Below are 22,387 nucleotides of genomic sequence, written 5' to 3'. Positions count from 1 at the left end.
CTTTTATCCCAACCTAGTTTCCTACCCTATTCCCCTGTGTTCCCTATTCTTCTTCAGTGTCCAGTCTTTTTTTCTCAACCCCCTTTTGGGAAATTTTACTCGTTTGAGGTTTTACACATGCTTCCATCAGCAAATTTGTTTGGCCCACAATGCTGAAAGCACTATCCTTATCTCCCATTTACTCAGGATACTGGTTCCTTGCCTGCTGAAATAATCTCCAGAAATTCCAATTATTACATGGGGAGTTCCTGTAGTAGGTCAGGATTTACTGTCGTGGTCTCCTGTTCTGTCAGTTATGATAACCAAAAGGTTGCCTGCATGTATGCTCAATCATGTGTGCCTTGTTAACTTGCAGAATTAGTCAACACAGCAGACTCCAAGAGAGCCCCCAAAACTCCATCTGGGTCCTTTTTCTAATGAGTGCTCAAAAATTTGGATACTGCTCTGAATTGGTCAAAACAATTATATCTGCAAAACTGGGCTGAGAAATTTGTGAGAACAGACTCATTTATGGTGTGGCCTGCTCCAGAATTTAGTCCCAATCACAACTGGAAGATCTTGAAACCTTACATAATCTTAGAAATAATTAGAAATGTAGAAATGTTTGTATGCAGCTAAGTGAACATCTTTACACCTTCACTGAAGGTCCCAGTTTGCACTGGATTTTAATTACACAAATCTTTTACCAGCTTCATTCCTACTATCTATTTCTTCTTTTTATAGGTGAAATGTGTTAGATACTGGCCAGATGACACAGAAGTCTATGGAGATATTAAAGTCACTTTAATTGAGACAGAGCCATTGGCAGAGTATGTCATACGCACATTTACTGTGCAAAAGGTAAGATCAATTTTGCTTCAGACATAACTCACTTAGTATCTGAAGCATGGTTCCACACAGACATAGCCAGGAAGCTTGTAGATAAAAGAGGGTTAAATTTTTACTTCATTTCTATCTTTTTATGGAACATCTTCCAAGTTCTCATTAGCAATTAGGGTGGGGTGGACAATAATTTTTCATAGGGGGCCACTCTAATATTTTGGAAAATGGTTGAGGGCCACACTCTTGTCTGATATTAATGGAAAAGGTACAGGGTATGGGATGGAGGTAAGGGATTGGGGTGCAGGAGGGAGTGGGGTCTGGGAGGGAGTTTGAGTGAAGGAAGGACTTGTAACCTAGGACAGGGAACTGGTGAACATCCAGGGTTTTAGAATGTGACCTAGGGTAGGAGGGGATTGTGATCTGGGACAGGGGATTGGGGTACCAGATCTGGGAGGGAGCAGGGGCGGATGAGAATTTTGCAGGGCCCAGGGCAGCACAATTTCATGGGACCCCTCTCACCAGGTATCTCCTCTCTAACCTGTGTTGCGCGGCGTTTGAGCACATCGCACATGCGCTCCTCCACCGTGCAACACGTGGCGCCAGGGGTAGTAGCCCCGCTTGCCCTGCCCTATATCCGCCGCTGGGAGGGAGTATGGGTGCAGGTGGGGAGTAGAGGGTTTCGGTATGTTGACTGTGGGGGACAGAGGGCTGGGGAAGCAAGGGAATGAGGTGCCAGAGACAGGCTTTGGCCAGGAGATTTACCAGCCAGCAGCCCAACCAGCCTGCCTGCCTGCACAGCTAAATGCTTGCAGAGCTTAAAAAGTTTCTCAGCCAGCCTGCCTGCCTTCCCCACTCCTGCACAGGCTGCATGGCCATATGCTTGTGTGAATAACTAAGCTAGAGGGGAGGGGGCGTGGGGTTTCATGTGTTGCCTGTTATTCAAAAAGGCAGCTCCGATTGGCTGGTTTCTGTCCAGAAGCTGGCCAGTGGGATTGTGCTGGGGGGCAGGAGTTATGCCTGAAACCTTCCCCCTTCCCCTCCAAGCTCGCAGTTTTTAAAGAGAAATGGCCCTGCAGCTGCTTTTCAGAGCAGTGTGAAGGGCTAGGAGGCAATCAGAGGAGCCTGCCTGGGGCTCCCCACTGCATCCGTAGGCTGCATTCAGCCCGTGCGCCATATTTTGCCCAGGCCTGAACTAGAGAGAAGCACAAAAACTATGGATACTAATCATAGCACTCAATGGCTAAATACATCCATGAATTCAGTAGGCAGATGGCTACATGCCATAAATAGTAACTATAATTATTCACATTGGCTTGTTACAGGTGGGGGGGAGGGGGAAGCAACAGATTAAGTTGGCTCTCAAGCAGAGGCCTGATTCTTTTCAAACAAATGCAAAAATTAGCGCCTAACTACATGTACTTTCCCAAAATCTGCAATTTGGTGGAAGGTTTTTGTTAAGTACTGGTGGAAATTGGAAGTTTAAAAACAGACCACTACAAGTCTTCCCAAATGACATCTCTCGCACTTGATAAGTGTTTTTATAGCTTTCTAAAATTTCCACCATCACAGGCATACTGGAATATGCTCTCGTTTCTTACTCCCCAATTTCATGTTCTCTTGAACCGCTGAACTGTTTGGTGAGAAATAACCAAAGGCAGATCTGGCAGATCAAAGAGAATGGTAATAGAATATGGAACACTGCACTTCTGTCATAACCCAAAATGTCAGTGACCCAGGAAGCTAAACTGATGGCATTGGTCCAGTTCCTAGAGGAAAAGTAGCTGTCAGATCAGAGAGCAACTGATGCCTTTGTTTGTACCATCCCGACTGGATGCCAAAGTTTGGCATGGAAACAAAATAACTACCCTCTAAGTACTAGATCCAACCCCTCCTTCCCAGGGTTGAAATGCATTGATCAATGATTTTAGGGAAGCTTGCTCTTTCAATAGCCTTTGCATAACTGCTCTATCCTCCAGTCTTCAGGCCTATCCATCATTAGCACAACATTCACTTCATCTGAAAAATTAATGGAAGGGACTTGGAATTGGTTCCACTAGCAGTCTCTCTCTGCAGGTGTGGTTCATCCAAGGTAGTCTAGCATTGAAGGTAACCCTTAATGTTACTAAGTCTCAGTGGGGTAACCATGTCAGCCTGTAACTTTAAAAACAATGAGCTGTCCTGTGCGCCTTAGAGACTAACAAATATATTATATCATGAGCTTTCATGGGTAAAATCCACTTCATCAAATGAGTAGTGGGTTTTACCCACAAAAGCTCATGATACATTGATATTTGTTAGTCTCTAAGGTGCCACAAAACTTCCCATAATGTTACTGATAAGCTCATTTTAAATTGTTCTACACGGTCAGTGGGGAGCTGGTCTCCACTTTCATAATCCTTAGGCTTGCATGATGCGCTTCAGTTGTAGTGGAAGATGTAGTCTCTTGTTCTTCCATCCTGAAATCTCCAGAAATGAGAAGTGGAATATATGGCTTTATATAATTACATTTGAATGGCTGTTCAGCCCTCTGAATGGGTAAAGAACACTGTGAAATACGGTGATGGTGATTGTGAAGGGAGAAAAATAGAAGTTACATTGTCTCCTCAGAAAGGCTACCATGAGATCCGAGAGATTCGGCAGTTCCACTTCACCAGCTGGCCAGACCACGGGGTTCCTTGCTATGCCACAGGTCTCTTGGGCTTTGTTCGGCAGGTGAAGTTCCTCAATCCGCCTGAGGCGGGGCCTATAGTTGTGCACTGCAGGTATGCAATCTGTCTGTCTACTTGTCTGTCATCACTCGTTTCTCTCCCTGTCAGTTTTCTTACTTTTTTTCCTGTTTCTTTCAGCTTAGTGACCACCTTTTGTTGCCAGCAGTATAGCTTACCAGCTTTAGAGGTGTACTTGCACACGTTGGAACAGGTTCTCCATTGTGCAGTGGCTGCTTTATGCTTCATTACTGGTATAAACTGGCCCTAGATTGGGCATCACTGGACCAGGGAGGCTCACTCCAATGAAAAGGATCCTCTGGTGCCATAGGGGTGCTTAGCCCAGTGTCATCCATGTTGCTAGTGCAGCAGGGGAAAATGGTGAATGGCTGGGTTATCCGTCGTTGGGTGTAATTTCACCTGACGTAACTTAGAGCAACATCAAATGATGGATTCAGGGAATGCATAAGGGAACTTTCAACTGTCTCTGCATCTACACACATACACACCACGGCCTCTACATTGTGCTCTTCAGCCATCAGCAAGATGGGCCCAGGATAGGTAGTTTTTAGGTTTCACTTAGCCTAAAGTCTGAGGTCCTAATTTTATTCTGGAAATCTGCCATGTAGCTTCCTAAGAACAACTTAGACAAAGTGTACTAGAAACACCTGCTTGTCTAAGAAGAGGGAAGATTCAAAATATTGGATCGTATGCTCACTAACTCTGAACATTATTCAGGTTATTGTTATAATTATAATTGGTAGTACAGGGGCTGTTAGAGTCCCCAACTGAGACTGGAGCCCTCTTGAGTTAGGCCCTATAAAACACTGAGAAAACAGTCCCTGACTAGGAGAGTGAACAAAGCTCAAATATCTTGGTATGTCTACACTAGCTCGTTAGTTCGAGCTAGGTAGGCAAATGAGGGCAACCGGAGTTGCAAATGAAGCCTGGGATTTAAATATCCCGGGCTTCATTTGCATCTTCCCGGGCGCCACCATTTTTAAATCGCCCTTAGTCTGAACTCCGTGCCCACGGCTACACGCGGCATGAGTCGGTAGTTTGAATTAGGATCTCTAGTACCGGTAGTTCAAATTAGAGAGATTAATTCGAACTACCTACTCCGTGCTGCGTGTAGCCACGGGCACGGAGTTCGGACTAAGGGCGATTTAAAAATGGCGGCGCCTGGGAAGATGCAAATGAAGCCCAGGATATTTAAATCCCAGGCTTCATTTGCAACTCCAGTCACCCTCATTTGCCTACCTAGCTCGAACTAACGAGCTAGTGTAGACATACCCTCTGAGACTGAAGTAATAGAAAAGTACATTGAGCTAGGCAATGTCATGAAGCAGCCAGAAACTGAACCCAGGTCTCCCAACCAACTCCGGTGTTCTACCCACTCATCCGTACTGCCTCTCAGAAACAGTCTCCTACTGCTAGACTTGTCTGATCCTTCCCAAAGTTAGAAAATTACTCCTGGTAAGTATTTAGATTGGGAAACATAGTGAAGTTCTTGCAGCATAGGAATGCTGTTTTGTTAGTTTGGATTAGACCAGTGGGCCATCAAATTCAGTGCCAGATGCAGCAGAGAGAAGCATTAGCCCTCCAAAATTCATGCAACCAGTTATGCTATGTATGACAGGAGTGAAAAGTTCCTTCCTCAACTCTGTAATGATATGTTGGTGTTTTGTAGCTCGTCATAGTGAGGATACTATAAGTGGTGGTCACAAAATTATCCATTTTTGTTTAAATTGAACTGCATTTTATTTTGTATTTGCTTTAATATAGGTATATAACCGCACCGTGGCCTCCAATCACTGAGCCAAGAGTAAGCAATATCCCACTGCAAGAAAAACTTTATTGGAACAGAGAAATAGTGTATATAGCATCGTGTTTCCCCAATGCTTTCACCACAAAAAAACATACAAACATACCTGTGTATAGAAGAGGAACTTATATATGGAACTTGAAGCTAGCAAGATCAGAGAACACAGTCATTGTTTCATGCTTTCCTCTCCAAAGCAAATCGATCATAAGCAAATTACAACTGCTGTCCCATGCCTATGGCTAAGTCTACACTGCCGTTTTGCCGGCAGTGAGTATGCAACTGAAGTGCAGATTAGCATATCACCATGCCTCATTTGCATAATTGATGCAATCCATTTTTGTGCAAAGGGTTTTTGCAGGAAAAAAAGCAGTGTGGGCGTTTTCTTTCTGCACAAAAACCCCTTTCCCCGCCAGATTGGTAAACCTCCTTTTTTGAGGCAAAAGGTTCTGGCAGGAAAAGGAGTTTTTGCACAAAAAGAAAATGTCCACACAACTTTTTTTTTCTGAAAAAACCATTTGCACAAAATTGGCTTGCATAAATTAAGCAAATCATTTGTATACTCACTGCCAGCAAAACAGTCAGTGTAGACATAGCCATAGGCATGGGACAGCAGTTGTAATTGGCTTATGATCGATTTGCTTTGGAGAGGAAAGCATGAAACAGTGACTGTGTTCTCTGATCTTGCTAGCTTTAAGTTCCATATATAAGTTCCTCTTCTATACACAGGTATTTGTATGGTTTTTTGTGGTAAAAGCATTGAGGAAACACGATGCTATATACACTATTTCTCTGTTCTGATAGTTTTCTTGCAGTGGGATATTGCTTACTCTTGGCTCAGTGATTGGAGGCACACTGCTTGTTTTTCACAAAAACCCTAGTGAAAAAACGGATCGGCAGAAAATATGCAAATGAGATTGTGACTCATGCAAATGAGTCCCTCATTAGCATATTTTTATCCGAGAAAACTCGTAGTGTAGACATAGCCTGTGTGTATGAGGCAAGGGAAGACTTGGGCAAAATACCCTTTGCAGGCTGGATCCAACCCACTAAGCCACCAGATATGGCCCGCAGATGCAAAAAGGAGTCTCAGGCAGACTCCCTGCCTCCTCCCCCGCCCCGCCACACTCTGAAAGAAGCTGCTGCCCCGTTCTGTTTGAACAACTGTGAGCCTTCACGCGCTGCTCCCACCCCCAACACAATCCCAGTGACTAGTTTCAGCCAATAGGAGCTGCCTGTTGTCAACAGGCATCTTGGGAAGCACACTCCCACCACCTTAGGCTTGTAACTGTTTCAAAACCACATGGCCCCTGCAGCCAGTGTGGAGGCAGGGCAGGAAGGGGGTCTGCTTGAGAAGGCTGCTGGCTGGGAGTTGAGCAGGTATGTCTCCCAGCCAGAGCCTGCCTCTGGCACCCCAACGCTTTGCACCGCTATCCCACATAACCCAAACCATCTTCCCCACTCTTGGCCCCATATCCCCTCTCAGATCTAGCATTCCAGTTCTCTGCCCCAGGACACAGCCTCCTCCTGACCTAGGTCACAACTCAAACCCTTTGCCCCCTCTCCTGCATCCATACCCTACATAACCCAAACTCTCTGCCCTCTCCTGTCCCCATATCCCCTTCAGGATCCTGCATTCCAATCCCCTGCCCCATGTCACAACCTAAACCCTCTGTCACCCATCGTTCACCTATATCCCCCTCTCAAATCCTGCACCCCAATCTCCTGCCCTAGGTCACAACCCAAACCCATGCACCCCAGACCTCTTCCCCATGTCACAACCCCCTCTTATCCAAAGTCACAACCCATACCTCTGCACCCTAGTCACCTAATCCAGGTCACAACTGCCTCCTTCACCCAAACTCCCTCCTATACCCCACACCCTCTTCTGCATCCGAATCCCTTACTGCAGTGGTTCTCAACCTGTGGTCTGCGATGGTATTGTAGTGGGTCCACAAAAAGTTGAAAATACAAATTGAAATAACTGTACAGTGTATAAAAATGCCTCAAAGTTGGTACATTTCAATGTGAACATCCTGTATTATGTCACAATATACTCGCAATATTTCTATATTTGTTTAGATAACATGACCTATTATATTTCAAATAATTATCAAGTAATGGAATATTAGAAAACAGCTATATTGTTTGGAGGGTCTGTAAAATTTTAATAGATTGAAAAGGTATGTTCAGAAAGGCTGGGAGCTACTGCCTGACTGCAAGCTCCCTCCTGTACTCAACCTCTGTCCTAGACCTCACATCTCCTCCTCTATTACGGAAGAGTGCGGCCCTTGACCACTTTCCCAATTCTTGGAGTGGTCCCACATCACAAATTATTGCCCATCCCAAAAGACCACCCCAGAAAGGGAAATAAACTAATCCCTCTGCTTTTTCAATCTGTTTTAGAAGACAGACAGATTCATGATAAAATAGAAATGAAACCCCTTGAACTGATAGTGCTTATTCTATTCCACAACTCGGGGTTTCTGTCTACTACTTCAGAGCTGTGACATGGGGCTGGCCTAGGAAAGGAACTGCTCTTGTTCAGCATTGCAGAGAAAGTGGGCGGAGATTTTTCATCCTTCACATTTTAATGAATATATGCTAGTCAATGAATGTATGCTAGTCACTCCCTGTTATTTATCTTCTTTTGAATTTTAATGACTAATTCTAAATGGTAATTGCCAAATTCCCCCTACCAGTACTGGGCTGGATAATATCACTTCTCGATATTTATGAACTGCCAATGTCCTCTCTATATAGAAATGCTATAACTGTTTTCTTAAAATTTTGAAAAGTAGAGCAATAAAGAGAGAGGATATGCCACTTAGTCAATAAAATTCTGCAACTGAAAAATACCTTCCCTCTGTTCAGCTTTTGATTAATCTGGCTCATTAATTCATGTCCATTCATATCTCCCTGCTTTACTTCACTGGTTGGAGTTCCATACATCTAACATTTTCTTGGCTCTAGCTGAGTTTTTCCCATGTCTCTAGGATGAGAGAGAGACTTCCTTCTTTCTTTATCCTTCATACCTAGACATCTCAAATTATTTCCCAGTAGGAGCTGGGACTCATTGACAACACCACTCATGGACGAAGTTTCAAGTCTTGCCAGCAGCATGGATTCTAAATTTAAGCATTTGAGTAGCCTAAAGTTCCCTTCTCTTCTATAGTCTCACAACCCTCTACCCTAGACTATCCCTACCCTAGGCACAGTTCTAGGGTACCACCAACTAAAATGAGAGAAGGATCTTGTAGGTTCTGAACTGGGCCTCCCTTCCAACATGTGTACCTGAGTATGGTAGAGTGCTTTGAAAAGTCATATGGCAGAACCCCTTCCAAAATATATTTTATTAATATGACTCTAATTGCAAGAGCATGAGTTTCTTCTCTCTGGGTGTGTCTAGACTACATGGCTCCATCGACAGAGCCATGTAGATTAGCTTACTTGACAAAGGGAAATGAAACTGCCATTTAAATAATCGCCGCTTCATTTAAATCAAAAAAGCTGTCGCGCTGTGCCGATCAGCTGTTTGTCGGCACAGCGCGGCAGTCTAGACAGGGATCTGCCAACCCCAGAACCCTTTGTCGGCAGATCCTGTAAGTCTTGTTTCACGAGGCATAAAGGATCTGCTGACAAAGGGTTCTGGGGTTGGCAGATTCCCATCTAGACTGCCGCGCTGTGCCGACAAACAGCTGATCAGCACAGTGCAGTGGCCATTTTGATTTAAATGAAGCAGCGATTATTTAAATCGTAGCTTCATTTCCCTTTGTCATCCTGCCTCATCTACATGGCTCCGTCGACAGAGCCATGTAGTCTAGACACACCCTCTCAGTTCACAACAGTCAGATATTCTGTAGCTTAGGTGCTTATGGAAGTGAAGTATTGTTGGACAAGGCTAGAATATTGTTTTTCATTTATCTTTCTATTAGTGTCCAAGAAACAAAGTTTTTCTTCTTGCTTTTCTCTCTTTTCCTTTTCCCAAGAAAACCACCTTGCCTCACCCTCATACATCTCAAGCTATTTCAGCCACACAGAAGACCACTATGTCTGTGCAGAGAGGCAGCTAATGAAGGAAGACAGCTGTGCCAGCAACGCACAGATATTTTTCCCCTTCTTGATAACCCTGCCTCTTCGTGGTCTATTGATCAGGGCTTCGTTCTTTTTTGCAGCGCTGGTGCCGGAAGGACAGGATGCTTTATTGCCACTGACATCATGCTTGACATGGCAGAGAATGAAGGTGTCGTAGACATATTTAACTGTGTGCGAGAGCTGAGATCCCAGCGGGTCAATTTGGTACAGACAGAGGTAGGTGCCAGCAGCTATTTTCTCTTGTTTTACAGCCCTCCTCTGAGCCTCTGCTCAAGAGGAGCCCATCAGTGAGTTAGGTGAATGCTTGTTTCCATCACCAGATTATTTTATGGAATTTTTTGTAGTTACGTTTGATTAGGCATGTATTAAATGCTCCCACATACAAGCACATATTGAGTGTACCCCAGCATGGAGATAAATCATGCACCTTGCTATTCATCTCCTGGTGCCTTGTTCAATTTTTATCTTGCATCTTGTCTTGCTGAGTGCCATTGTTGCTGTGTGGATTTAACCCCTCTGAATCCTCACCCCTTCTGCTAGTCTATCACGTTGCATTACATCACAATAATAGCTAAATCAATTAATTACAAGTAGCTAAACAAGTAAGTAGAATATTCCACAAAATACATTTCCCTAATCAATCAAAAGCCTGGGTCAGCACACACTTGAAGCATGTACATGAACCAACTGACTTCAGTGGAAATAGTCACTTGATTGAAGTAGGATATGTACTTAATTACCTAGTTGAATCATGACAACAAAGCATAGAAAAGAGGGGAATAATTATAATTCTGATTAACTCCACTTCCAGAATACAGTCTCTATAAAGAACATTATTTATAATTTGGAAAACCACGCATCTTCCCAAATACCAGTAAACAGAAGTCCTGCAATGAGGAGTAACGGTAGTTTGAATTAAGAGTGTTAATTAGAACTACCTAGCCCGTGCTGCGTATAGCTGCGGGCAGGAGCTACTGGGCATTTAAAAATGGTGGCACCCGGGAACATGCAAATGAAGCCTGGGATATTTGCAAGTTCGAATGACTACATTAGCCACCCTAGTTCAAACTTAGGTGGCCATACCTTTATAGAAGAAAGCTATACCTTTATAGAAGAAAGAGATGGTATAGACCCATTCGTGCATCTTGTTGTTTTACTACAGGGCTACGTCTACGCTGGCCCCTTTTCCGAAAGGGGCATGCTAATTTTCAAATTCAGAATAGGGAAATCCGCGGGGGATATTTAAATATCCCCCGCGGGATTTAAATAAACATGGCCGCCGCTTTTTTCCGGCTTGGGGAAAAGCCGGAAAAAAGCATCTAGATTGGCCCGATCCTCCGGAATAAAGCCCTATTCCGGAGGATCTCTTATTCCTACTTCAAAGTAGGAATAAGAGATCCTCCGGAATAGGGCTTTATTCCGGAGGATCGGGCCAATCTAGACGCTTTTTTCCGGCTTTTCCCCAAGCCGGAAAAAAGCGGCGGACATCTTTATTTAAATCCCGCAGGGGATATTTAAATCCCTCACGGATTTCCCTATTCTGAAGTTGAAAATTAGCATGCCCCTTTCGGAAAAGGGGCCAGTGTAGACGTAGCCCAGCAGTGTCTACAGATAGTCCATCACCAGGAGGGGCATAATGCTCCTAAACTTCTGTGGGGTACTCATCCTAAGCTAAATGTTTAACGCTGTTTTTTTTCTCTATGCTCTCTCTAGGGTCCAAAGGCTGATGGCTTAGCATTTTGCATTTAATTTTGAAAGGGGTTGTTCAAAGCCACATATTTAATGGTGGACAAAATGGGTTCACTCAAAAGCTGTTGTGCTTGCAGAAATTGTAACTGCCCATCTTGCAACTCATTTGCAATAGAATTTCCCAGTTTGAATCAGGCAACTGTTCAATTGCATGCACAAATGTAGATTTTATGGGCATAATGAGTGCACTTTATTTTGTCCTCTATGAATATTTGTACTGACGAAACACATTCTACACTATGGCTACGTCTAGACTGACATGATTTTCCGGAAATGCTTTTAACAGAAAAGTTTTCTGTTAAAAGCATTTTCGGAAAAGCGCGTCTAGATTGGCACGGATGCTTTTCCGCAAAAGCATTTTTTGCAGAAAAGCGTCTGTGGCCAATCTAGACGTGCTTTTGCGCAAAAAAGCCCCAATCACCATTTTCGCGATCGGGGCTTTTTTGCGCAAAACAAATCTGAGTTGTCTACACTGGCCCTTTTGCGCAAAAGTTTTGCGCAAAAGGGACTTTTGCTCGAACGAGAGCAGCATAGTATTTCCGCAAAAAGCACTGATTTCTTACAGTCGGAAGTCAGTGCTTTTGCAGAAATTCAAGTGGCCAGTGTAGACAGCTGGCAAGATTTTCCGGAAAAGTGGCTAATTTTCCGGAAAAACTGGCCAGTCTAGACACAGCCTACAAATCTATGGCAGAGGGAGCGTGTATGAATCTCTGATTTTTGTTGCCCACTAGGAATGTTTCTGGATTAGTGCCATCTACTTATGTTGCAGGTTACTGTAATTAAATTAAGGGATGTTCTCACCCCCAAAGGAGCAGAGAACTGGTTCCAACTATAAGATCCAAGTTTTCTTTTTACATTTTTTTGTGTGTAAAAAGTACAATACTAACCAGGCCACCTTGGCACAAAGTACACAGAGCCAAGACCAGCTTCTCATCAGCAGTAGCCATGCACTCATTAACTGAAGAGATCTCTTCAGATTGTAATCTCCACCACACACATGTGTCCATGTGCATGCACGCACACACTCAATTAAGATTCTGTAGAGAGTACGATTCAAACAGAACCAGCATTTTCAACTCCCCAGTAATTGTTTGCGATGAAGTTTTGTGATATTTAGTTAGAATGGGGTTGATTTTGCAGCTTCTTGTCCCTATTCTCTGCAGGAGCAGTACATCTTTGTCCATGATGCTATTCTAGAGGCATGTCTCTGTGGCAACACAGCAATTCCAGTTTGTGAATTCAGATCCATATATTACAACATCAGCAGACTGGATCCTCAGACAAATTCCAGCCAGATAAAAGATGAATTTCAGGTAAGAGCATATGTTCCTTTGCATGTCTGCACAAATAGCAGCTGGCATTTTGGATATCTGTTTATCAATTGTTTTTTTACCTTATTTCATGATTGCCAGTTAACCAGGTATAATATTTATTGTTAATCTAAGTTGAACCTCTCTAGTCCAGCACTCCCTAATCCATGGTCCAGCATGATTTTAGTTAGCCAAATGTGCACTTGCCATGGATGTGGTCAAGTTTTCCACAGACCCATAAAGTTTGCTTGCAGCCACCAGTTACGACTCTCCGTATCATGTACTGTCATTTAGCTCTGATTTACGCTGTATGTCTCCTTAGAGCCCAGTAAGTAGTAAAAGTGTTGGTAATTGGCTAAACAATACTGACTTCCTGCGGTTCAGAAAATTCTCTAGTTCAACACCCGTCAGGTGCTAAGGGTGCGGGACTAGAGAGGTTCAGTCCTTACTATACTTTACTCCATTCATGATGCAATGCTAATTTCAACAAATATTTTTGTTCTTAATTTCACATCACAATTTATATGAAAAAAAATGTCAGCCTGTGGGTCATTTATTAACTATTCACTTTGTCTCTGTGCTGTTCATTAGTCATGATGACCTCTGTGTGTCATTGTCAGACACATGGATGAACATAATTTGTTGGGGGAAAAGTCAACATGGTTTCTGAAAAGGGCAATCGTGCCTTATTAATCTACTAGAGTTCTTTGAAGGGGGTTCAGTAGATATAGTGTACTTTCCAGAAGCTTTTGACAAGGTCCCTCAAGAAAGGCTCTTAAGTAAAGTAAGCTGTCATGGGAAGAAGGAAGGTCCTCTCATGGATTGATAACTAGTTAAAAGACAGGAAACAACGGGTAGGAATAAATGGTAAGTTTTCAGAATGTAGAGTGGTAACTAGTAGTGTCCCCCAAGGGTCCATATTGGGACCAATCCTGTTCAACCTATTTTAAAATGATCTGGAGAAAGGCATGAGGTGGCACAATTTGCAGCAGAGGGTGACCAAAATGATGAAGGGGCTGGAGAGCATGACCTATGAGGAGAGACTGAGGGTTTGGGGTTTATTTAGTTTGCAGAAGAGAAGCGTGAGGGGGGATTTGATAGCAGCCTTCAGCTTTCTGAAGGGAGGTTCCAAAGAGGCTGGAGAAAGGCTGGTCACAGTAGTGACAGATGGCAGAACAAGGAGCAATGGTTTCAAGTGACAGTGGGAGAGGTCTAGCTTGGATATTAGGAAAAACTATTTCACTAGAAGGGTGGTGAAGCAACTAGTAAAAAGCAGATGCATTAATGGCATTGGCAGTCATCATGATTCCAAAGAGTCTCCTTATACGAAATCTTGGTAGAAAGGATACAATTTCACTTTGGCTGTGTCTATATTGGCCCCTATTCTGTAATAGGGATGCTAATGTAGCACTTTGGAATAGGCAAATCCGCGGGGGATTTAAATACCCCCCCCCCCCGCGGGATTTGCATTTTCATGGCTGCCGCCTTTTTTCTGGCTTGTAGATAAGCCAGAGAAAAGCGCCAGTCTGGACGCGATCCTTCGGAAAATAAGCTCTTTTCCGGAGGATCTCTTATTCCTACTTTCAAAGAACTTTCAAGTAGGAATAAGAGATCCTCTGGAAAAGAGCTTATTTTCCGGAGGATCGCGTCCAGACTGGCGCTTTTCTCCGGCTTATCTACAAGCCGGAAAAAAGCGGCAGCCATGAAAATGCAAATCCCGCGGGGGGTATTTAAATCCCCCGTGGATTTGCCTATTACAAAGTGCTACATTAGCATCCCTATTACGGAATAGGGGCCAATGTAGATGTAGCCTTTGTGTATAGAAGTTTGAGACCTGGGAAGGCAGCAAACCACCCAATTCCAATCTTGTACCTTAGTAGTCATCACTTAAAAGAGCAGAGCACTATTAGCATAGGTTGGAGCTGGTGGAAACACTACATTGCAGAGGAGATTTTCTGCAGGTAGAGAGCTCTACACTTTGCTGTTAATGGCTAGTAAGGAAAATTTCTGAATTAATGAAAGCTAAAATCCTTCCTTCTTTTCCCTCAAAAAAAAAAGTTTCTCAAAGATTTACCTTTCTCACAAACCAGAGTTGGCTGAAAATGAAAATGTGATTTACAAATATTGAAGGGAGTAAGAGCCATGTGTTCATTCCACTATTATTTGTGGGGTCTTTATTCATTGAGTTGCTGAGCAGTCACTAGGTATTCCATTTTAGCAAAAATGGCTTTGCACCAGAAAGTGCACTACTTCTTGCTTGTGATTCTCCTTTGTACGCAATTTCAGCCATCCAACTAGAATGGAGAAACAATCCCATGAAATTTGGCAATCTCATGCACATCATAAGAGCATAAGAACATAAGAATGGCCATACTGGGTCAGACCAAAGGTCTATCTAGCCCAGTAGCCTGTCTGCCAACAGTGGCCAATGCCAGGTGCCCCAGAGGGAGTGAACAGAACTGGTAATCATCATGTGATCTCTCTCCTGCCACCCATTTCCAGCCTCTGACAAACAGGGGCTAGGGACACTATTCCTACCTATCCTGGCTAATAGCCATTGATGGACTTATCCTCCATGAATTAATCTAGTACTTTTTTGAACCCTGACAAAGTTCTAGTCTTCACCACATTCTCTGGCAAGGTGTTCCACAGGTTGACTGAGCGCTGTATGAAGAAAAATTTCCTTTTGTTTGTTTTAAACATGCTACCTATTAATTTCATTTGGTGACACCCCCCGCCCTCCAGCTCTTATATTGTGGGAATAAGTAAATAACTTTTCCTAATTCACTTTTTCCATACCAGTCATGATGTTATAGACCTCTATCATATCCCCCCTTAGTCTCCTCTTTTCTAAGCTGAAAAGTCCCAGTCTTTTTAATCTCTCTGCATATGGGACCCGTTCCAAATCCCTGATCATTTTTGTTGCCCTTTTCTGAATCTTTTCCAATGCCAATATATCTTTTTCTGAGATGAGGCGACCACATCTGTATGCAGTATTCAAGATGTGGGTGTACCATAGTTTTATGTAGCGGCAATATGATATTTGTCTTATTCTCTATCCCTTTTTAAATGATTCCTAACATTCTATTTATTTATTTTTTTGACTGTTGATGCACATTGAGTGGATGTTTTCAAAGAACAATCCACAGTGACCCCAAGATCTGTCTCTTGAGTAGTTGTAGTCAAATTGGGAAGATGATGATCAAAAGCAGGAAGCTTGCCAACTGTGCAGCAGAGCCAATAGAGGCCAAAAGCATTAAAAGGGTACTCAAGGAAGACGAGACCATTGCAGAGAATTCTTTGCATCTGTCTCCACTGCAGAGGATGTTAGGAAAATACCCATATCAGGGCTAAACTTTTGAGGGGCCAAATCTGAAGTTGATGTTCAGTGGAAGAGGTTTTAGAATAGACTGATTAATTAAAAAACAATAAGTCCCCAGTTCTAGATGGTGGTCACCTAAGAGTTTGGAAATTGCAAAGTCAGAGGTAGATCCAAACTAATATCCTGATTTCAAATACATCCCAAGACTGGGGAAATTTGGCTTTAGGTTCAAGCTTTAGTAGATGATCCCAACCTAGCTCTGTATTGGTTCAGTCTGAAGTTTTGCATCAAAAGAGCTCCATAGCAGTTTTACATCTGGATCTCAGCTTTGTGGATTCTTTCAAAATAGAAAGTAAAGGCTACACAGTGTGCTGAGTATCTGCATTTGATATTTAAGGATAACTGTTTTGGAAATAAACTCTAAGAAGCTTTGCTTGCACCTCTCCTCCAATTACAGACTCTCAACATTGTGACGCCACATGTTCGGCCAGAAGACTGCAGCATCGGCCTCTTGCCAAGAAACCATGACAAGAACCGCTGCATGGATGTGCTGCCCTTGGACCGGTGCCTCCCTTTCCTTATCTCTGTGGATGGTGAATCGAGCAACTACATCAATGCTGCACTCATGGATGTAAGCACAACCTAGAGACACTGTTAGCAATGTGGCACCAGTCTCAATTTGTGTGAGGTTTGTTAGGCCTCAGCTTATTTCCATGCTTGTGAGAAATCAGTGAAACACAAGACATGCTTGTTTTTTGGGGCTCCTTTTGCTGCCATCTTGCAACTAGAGCTGTGCCATGTTCACATAGGAAAATCAATTAGTGTGTGTTTAGCACCATCCAACGGTCAACTTCCTCTTCCCTCCCAGTGTCTCCCATTCACTGTCAGCCTCACTGATCAAATCCTGACCCTTCTTCCCAGTACCTCCCACTCACTGCAATGCAGCGTGCAGGAGGTGCTGGGAGGAGAAGGTGCACGGATGGGGCATGCTCCAGGGAGGTATCAGAAATGAGTGGGAAGAGGTAAAGTGAGGGTAAAAAGAGTCAGGGCAGAGATGGAGGCTTGGGAGAAGGAGTGGAGTGGCACTGGGATGGAAAGAGGTAGGGAATGGGAGCAGATGTGGGGAAAGGAGATGGCTGGACAAGGAAGCCGAGCACCTCTGGGACCCAGAGGAATCAGGGGCCTGTGCGTGTTCATACATGTGCAAAAGAGCATCAGTGATGTTCTGAAAATATTTTATATCCTTTAATAGTTTGTAAGACTGGGTTGCTATCTTTCCTTTATTGGCAGAGATCTTTGATGACCATAGGTGCATGGAAGAAAAGTCTGGGTTCATGGAAGAAAAAACTGGGTGCATGGAAGAAAAGTCTATCATGAAGAGATAGATAGATGGGAAGGGAAGGAAGGTTGCAATGAAACAGGAGTCCAACAGCCCTTTGATCGGAGCCTACAGATTTCAGAATGTTGAGAAGGGTGTCAGATGTACACAACATTTCAGAGCCTAAGCATGTGTTGTGTTGAAATGAAATCTGGTCTGTTTCTCTCTCACACACACACACATGCACAACGTTTGTTTTCACAGTAGAAATTAGTTGGACAGGCCAGTTTTTTATTCTAAATGATGGTGATGTTTCCCATTTGCTAAGTTACCCAGAGGCCTTTGGGCAGAGGTCTCTGGAAAGGATATTGCTATCAGAGTATTTGTAAATCTGACATAAGGTGATGAGTTATCATTTCTTCCAAACAACATAGGGAGTTAGTTGGGGGAAGGGAGGTTTTTTTTTTGCTTTGTATAATGTTGCTCCTGTCTTTCCAAGAGTTAATTAGATAATTAGTTCCTGGCAGAATTTCACTATTTTTCCCACAATGTGTGACATTTTCCTTGCATATTTGCTGTCTTTAATTATTATAAGAGATTGTGTTTTGTTTTGTACTTTGGCAAATCTGCAAAACCACAATGGGTTTTTCTCTAGTTTCCAGTTGTCTGGACTCCCGCCTAAACCAACACCTAAAACATAACATCATCTTGCATGTCTATAGCACCTTTTATGCTAATTCATTGTTTCATATCAACAAATGGCTTCATCTGCCATTGAAGTTAATCCATTCATCTGATGTTTTTGCCCTTCTTTATTTACCATTTTACAAAGAGAACAAGTCAGTGGTCTTGGGAAATACACAGCCTGAAACATCCAGGCTTTTTCTACACGGCGAGTTTTTGCAGCAAAAACTATGCTAATGAGGGACTCAACAGCATGAGTTGCAATATCATTAGCATATTTTCTGCTGTTTCTTTTTGCGCAAGGGGTTTTTGAGCAAAATGGAAGTGGCTACTCTGCTTTTTGCGCAAAAACCCCATTATGCACAAGTTCCCCTCCTGGAGCGGCATAAGGATCTTGCACAAAAGGGGAGTTTTGTGCAAAATGGAAGTGGCTACACCGCTTCTTTTTGCACAAAAACTCCTTGCACAAAAAGAATTGGCAGAAAATATGCTAATAACATCGCAACTCATCCTAATGAGTCCCTTATTAGTGTATTTTCTGCAGCAAAAACGTGTAGTGTAGACATAGCCCCAGAATTCCTAATGCTTTTCCTGGGGAAAATGAACCCTTGGAGTCGGATTCCTTTTTTGCAACTAGCTTATTGTTCAGAGTGATGAACACATCATAGATCCTAGTTTCGCACTGTCTGAAGTTGTTCTATCATAGTCCAAACAGCCACATAAAATAAAAAAAAGTTCTTGTTCACCAGTTTTAAATTTCCTTCTTCCCCTTTAATTTCTTTATCCCAAAATTCACCCTGATGTCACCCTTTTGCAGGTGGCATCTTTGTGGGTATGAAGGGATGATGCCACCTACATAGTCTTTGCATTGTGATGTCCTATAATGGCCCATTTAGTTTTAATAGCCCTCTTAATGAGCAGGAGATGGTCTCTCCTGATAGGCTGACAGTTTCAGTGTACACATTGTTTATAGTTGTGAGGCAAAAACTTAAATCTTATAGCATGGGATAAAGAGATTATCGGTGAGATAAGTACATTCAGCAATTTATCAGCTTTTCATAAAGTCTAAACACAGTCTAATCCCTATATTAACCATACCATCAGACAGGTGAAATAGATGGCTGTCCAGCAATGAATTTGCTACTGTTCAGAAAAAGCTGGCATCTGGTGTGCTAGCATCACACTCAGAATAGCCAATCCATTCCATCTTCCTATGTCAGGCATGTCCAAAGTCCGGCCCGCGGGCCAATTGCGGCCCGTGTTCCGGTTTAATACGGCCCCCCCAGGTAACTTGGCAATATCTATCTTTTATGGCCCCCAACGAATCCATATGTATTGAGATGAATACATTGTAAAATCTCAGTTAATGTCAGTTGGTCTAAATCAGTTATAAATATATTTGGACACAACATGTATACTTGGTGTTATGTTCCTGTTCATATTTTTTGAACTTAAAAGTTGACAGACAACCTTTATTACCAATAATATTTAATGTACTTTACAATGTTCCTGACATATATTTCAGCTTCCTGGATTTTTTTTTTCATCTGGCCTTCAGATATGAAAGGCAGAGTGATTTAACACCTGTTTAGATTTGTCATCCATGTGACAAAATGAAAAGTATGCCGTTTGCAATAACCTTTGCATAAAATAGTTAATTTGCATTTAATTTTAATGGTTCAAAGAATGTCAGGCAAAATGGTCGGCCCTCATGCATGTTCACTTCATCAAATCTGGCCCTCTTTGAAAAAAGTTTGGACACCCCTGCTTTATGTGAATCCCTCGAGCTTTGCAGTGATTGTGAAGCTTGACAGACTGCCTGCCTTGCTCTGAGGCAGGGTCCACAGGTCATGTGATCTCACGTGATACTTCTCTTTTTTACTTCTCTCATCAGTCAGTTCCCACATGTGTTCGTTGCAAGTGCCTCCATTGTTATATTTCCTCCCGAGTTCCCATGTGCTCAGTGCATTATCACCAGTTCAAAGCAACTTTCCTCCAAATGGGAGAGAAGAATAATCAAAGAATTGGAATAATGGTGTACTGGATAGGAGGTGTGCTAACCAGCACCCAGTGACAAAGTAGGTAGCTAGCAGAGGTGTTGGCTAGGCTGGCTAGGCAGCTGGGAGAACCAATCAAAACAGAGTGCTAGAATTTGAATTATATACGGTACCTTTCCTGCTTTCTTTGTGTGGGAGAGTTAAACCTGGACTTGAGACACACAGAATGAAACACGTTGGCATTCCAGAACTACAGAATGATTGCCTTGACAAGTCACCTAGGCAAGATGCTGATGATAATACTGACAGAGAGATTGAGATAGAAGAACATCTAGCGGATGAGCAAGCGGGATTCAGGAAAGACAGAAGTACCATACAGCAGATATTGGCACTAAAATTGATAGTGGAGAAAGCTCGGCAAAAGAACAAGAATATCTACTATTGCTTCATCAATTTTCAGAAGGCATTTGACAGTATAGATCAGAAGTGACTTGGGCAGTGTTGGAGTCATACAGAGTGGATAGCAGACTGATATAGTTGTTGAAGGATATCAACGATAATGCGGAGGCAGTGGTGAGAACATGTGGAGAGTTGGGAACAAGTAGAGGTACAAGACAAAGAGATCCGATATTGCTGAGCATCTTCATCACACACCTAGAGATAGCGATGGACAAGTTCAAGGAAGAAGTAGAAGGGATATTGGTGCATGGAATGGGAATTAATAACTTGAGGGTCGCGGATGATAGAGTTATCATCGAGGAAGATGTAGAGAAAGTGGCGAGAACAGTGCAGATGCTAAATGAGGAAGGGAAGCAGTATGGACTGATTATCAATATTGATAAAATGAAGACAATGGTATTTGGAGATAAGGAAATAGGAAGGAAGATCAATGTAGATGGGATCAAACTAGAGAACGTAGAGAAGTTCACGTATTTGGGGAGCAACATGACATATAATCTAGACTATAAGAAGGAAATAGCAACTAGAATAGCGAAAGCAAGAGTGAGTTTGAAGGTGATGGATAAGATCTGGAAAAGAAAAGTGATTAGCCTAGGAACGAAGCTGAGCGTCTTGAAAATGTATGTATTTAGCAGCATTTTGTATGTATGTGAGACATGGGTGATAATGAAAGATTCAAAGAGAAGGATATTGGCGTTCAAGAGGAGTCATTTATAGAAAGATCCTGAGAATAGGATGGATGCAGGTCACCAATAAGGAATTATATAAGAAGATACAGCTGAAAGAGAACCTACTGCAGAAGGTTATACAGTGGAAGTTACAGCTATTCGGGCATGTCTGTAGAATGAACAACGAGTGAAAATGTAAGACCCTGGTATTTGGCATAATGGAATAGGAGAGGCAGTCTCCACAGAGAATGGGTAGATGATATAGTAGATCGGTGTGGAGCTAGTCTACAGAAACTAAGCCACTCCGCACTGGACAGGGAAAGATGGAAGGAAATAGTGAGGGAGGCATCGGACACCAATGGGCATTGAGCCCATGGTTGTTGAGGAGGAGGAGGAGGACTACCATGCCTCCAAGGAATTTGAGGCATGGAAGTGGACTGAACAAAGAGAAGATTGTGAGTACTGTAAATAAAGTGAATCTAGTCATGATCAGGGTATTTTTCTTTATTTTGCCATTTGGTTTGAACTGCTCTGTGTGAATCTATACCTCCTCTCCCCATTTACCATCTAAGCATTATTCCCAGAGATTTTCTCTGTGTTTTTCATTTGTTTTCCTTAATTGCTCTGTAACATGTAGCAACCAAGTATGCTTTATCAGGAATATCTTTTGTTTTGTAATAAAAATCACTTTATTATTTGATTCTCATGTCCTGGAAAGTACAGGTGGTCTGCCTATCTGTGTGTGTCTCCATGCCCAAGACTGAGAGGTCAGCTAGTAGAGACTGCAGCTTGTTTCTCTCTCTCGCTCACGCTCTCTCTCTCTTTCTTTTCTTTTTACAAGCTCTTTTTTGGGGGTGGGTTGAAGTGTTCACCCCCAATTTTAGGGATAAAAATCACTTGATGGTGGTAGTGACCTTCCCCCTAAAATCTGTGTATTGTAATTCTGGGGAAAGTTTTGTAACCAGCGCCTATAGTGGCAAGGTATATTTAAACCTCCCTTCAGGAAGTTGAAGGCTGCTATCAAATCCCCCCTCACTCTTCTATTCTGCAGACTAAACAAACCCAAAACTCCCCAGGCTCTCCTCATAGATTATATGCTCCAGCCCCCAAATCATTTTGGTTGCCCTCCACTGGACTCTCTCCAATGTGTTCACATCCTTTCTGTAGTGGGGGGACCAGAACTGGACACACTACTCCAGATGTGGCCTCACCAGAGACGAATAAAGGGGAATAATCACTTCTCTAGATCTTCTGGCAATGCTCCTCCTAATGCAACCTAATATGCCATTAGCCTTCTTGGCTACAAGAGAACACTGTTGACTCATATCCAGCTTCTTATCCACTGTAATCCCCAGGGCCTTTTCTGCTGAACTGCTACTTAGCCAGTCGGTCCCCAGCCTGTAACAATGTTTGGGATTCTTCCATCCCAAGTGCAG

The 22,387-nt window shown here is 42.9% G+C and overlaps 1 protein-coding gene across 4 annotated transcripts in view; it reads left to right on the top strand.

Annotated features, from left to right (window-relative positions):
• PTPRT (protein tyrosine phosphatase receptor type T) overlaps positions 1–22,387 on the top strand; it is a 1,034,103-nt gene that overhangs the window by 985,098 nt on the left and 26,618 nt on the right. For all 4 annotated transcript variants that reach the window (XM_075901353.2, XM_075901347.2, XM_075901351.2 and 1 more), the window contains 5 exons: positions 724–840; positions 3,430–3,584; positions 9,525–9,660; positions 12,357–12,506; positions 16,283–16,456. In XM_075901353.2, coding sequence (XP_075757468.2) covers positions 724–840; positions 3,430–3,584; positions 9,525–9,660; positions 12,357–12,506; positions 16,283–16,456 — 732 coding nt within the window. The remainder of the gene's footprint in view (positions 1–723; positions 841–3,429; positions 3,585–9,524; positions 9,661–12,356; positions 12,507–16,282; positions 16,457–22,387) is intronic.

This window comes from Pelodiscus sinensis, chromosome 17, assembly GCF_052426305.1.
Source record: "Pelodiscus sinensis isolate ZL-2025 chromosome 17, ASM5242630v1, whole genome shotgun sequence".
NCBI classification, from domain to species: Eukaryota; Metazoa; Chordata; order Testudines; family Trionychidae; genus Pelodiscus; species Pelodiscus sinensis.
Note: the sequence above shows the minus strand (reverse complement) of the source record. Positions and strands in the feature narration are given on the sequence as shown.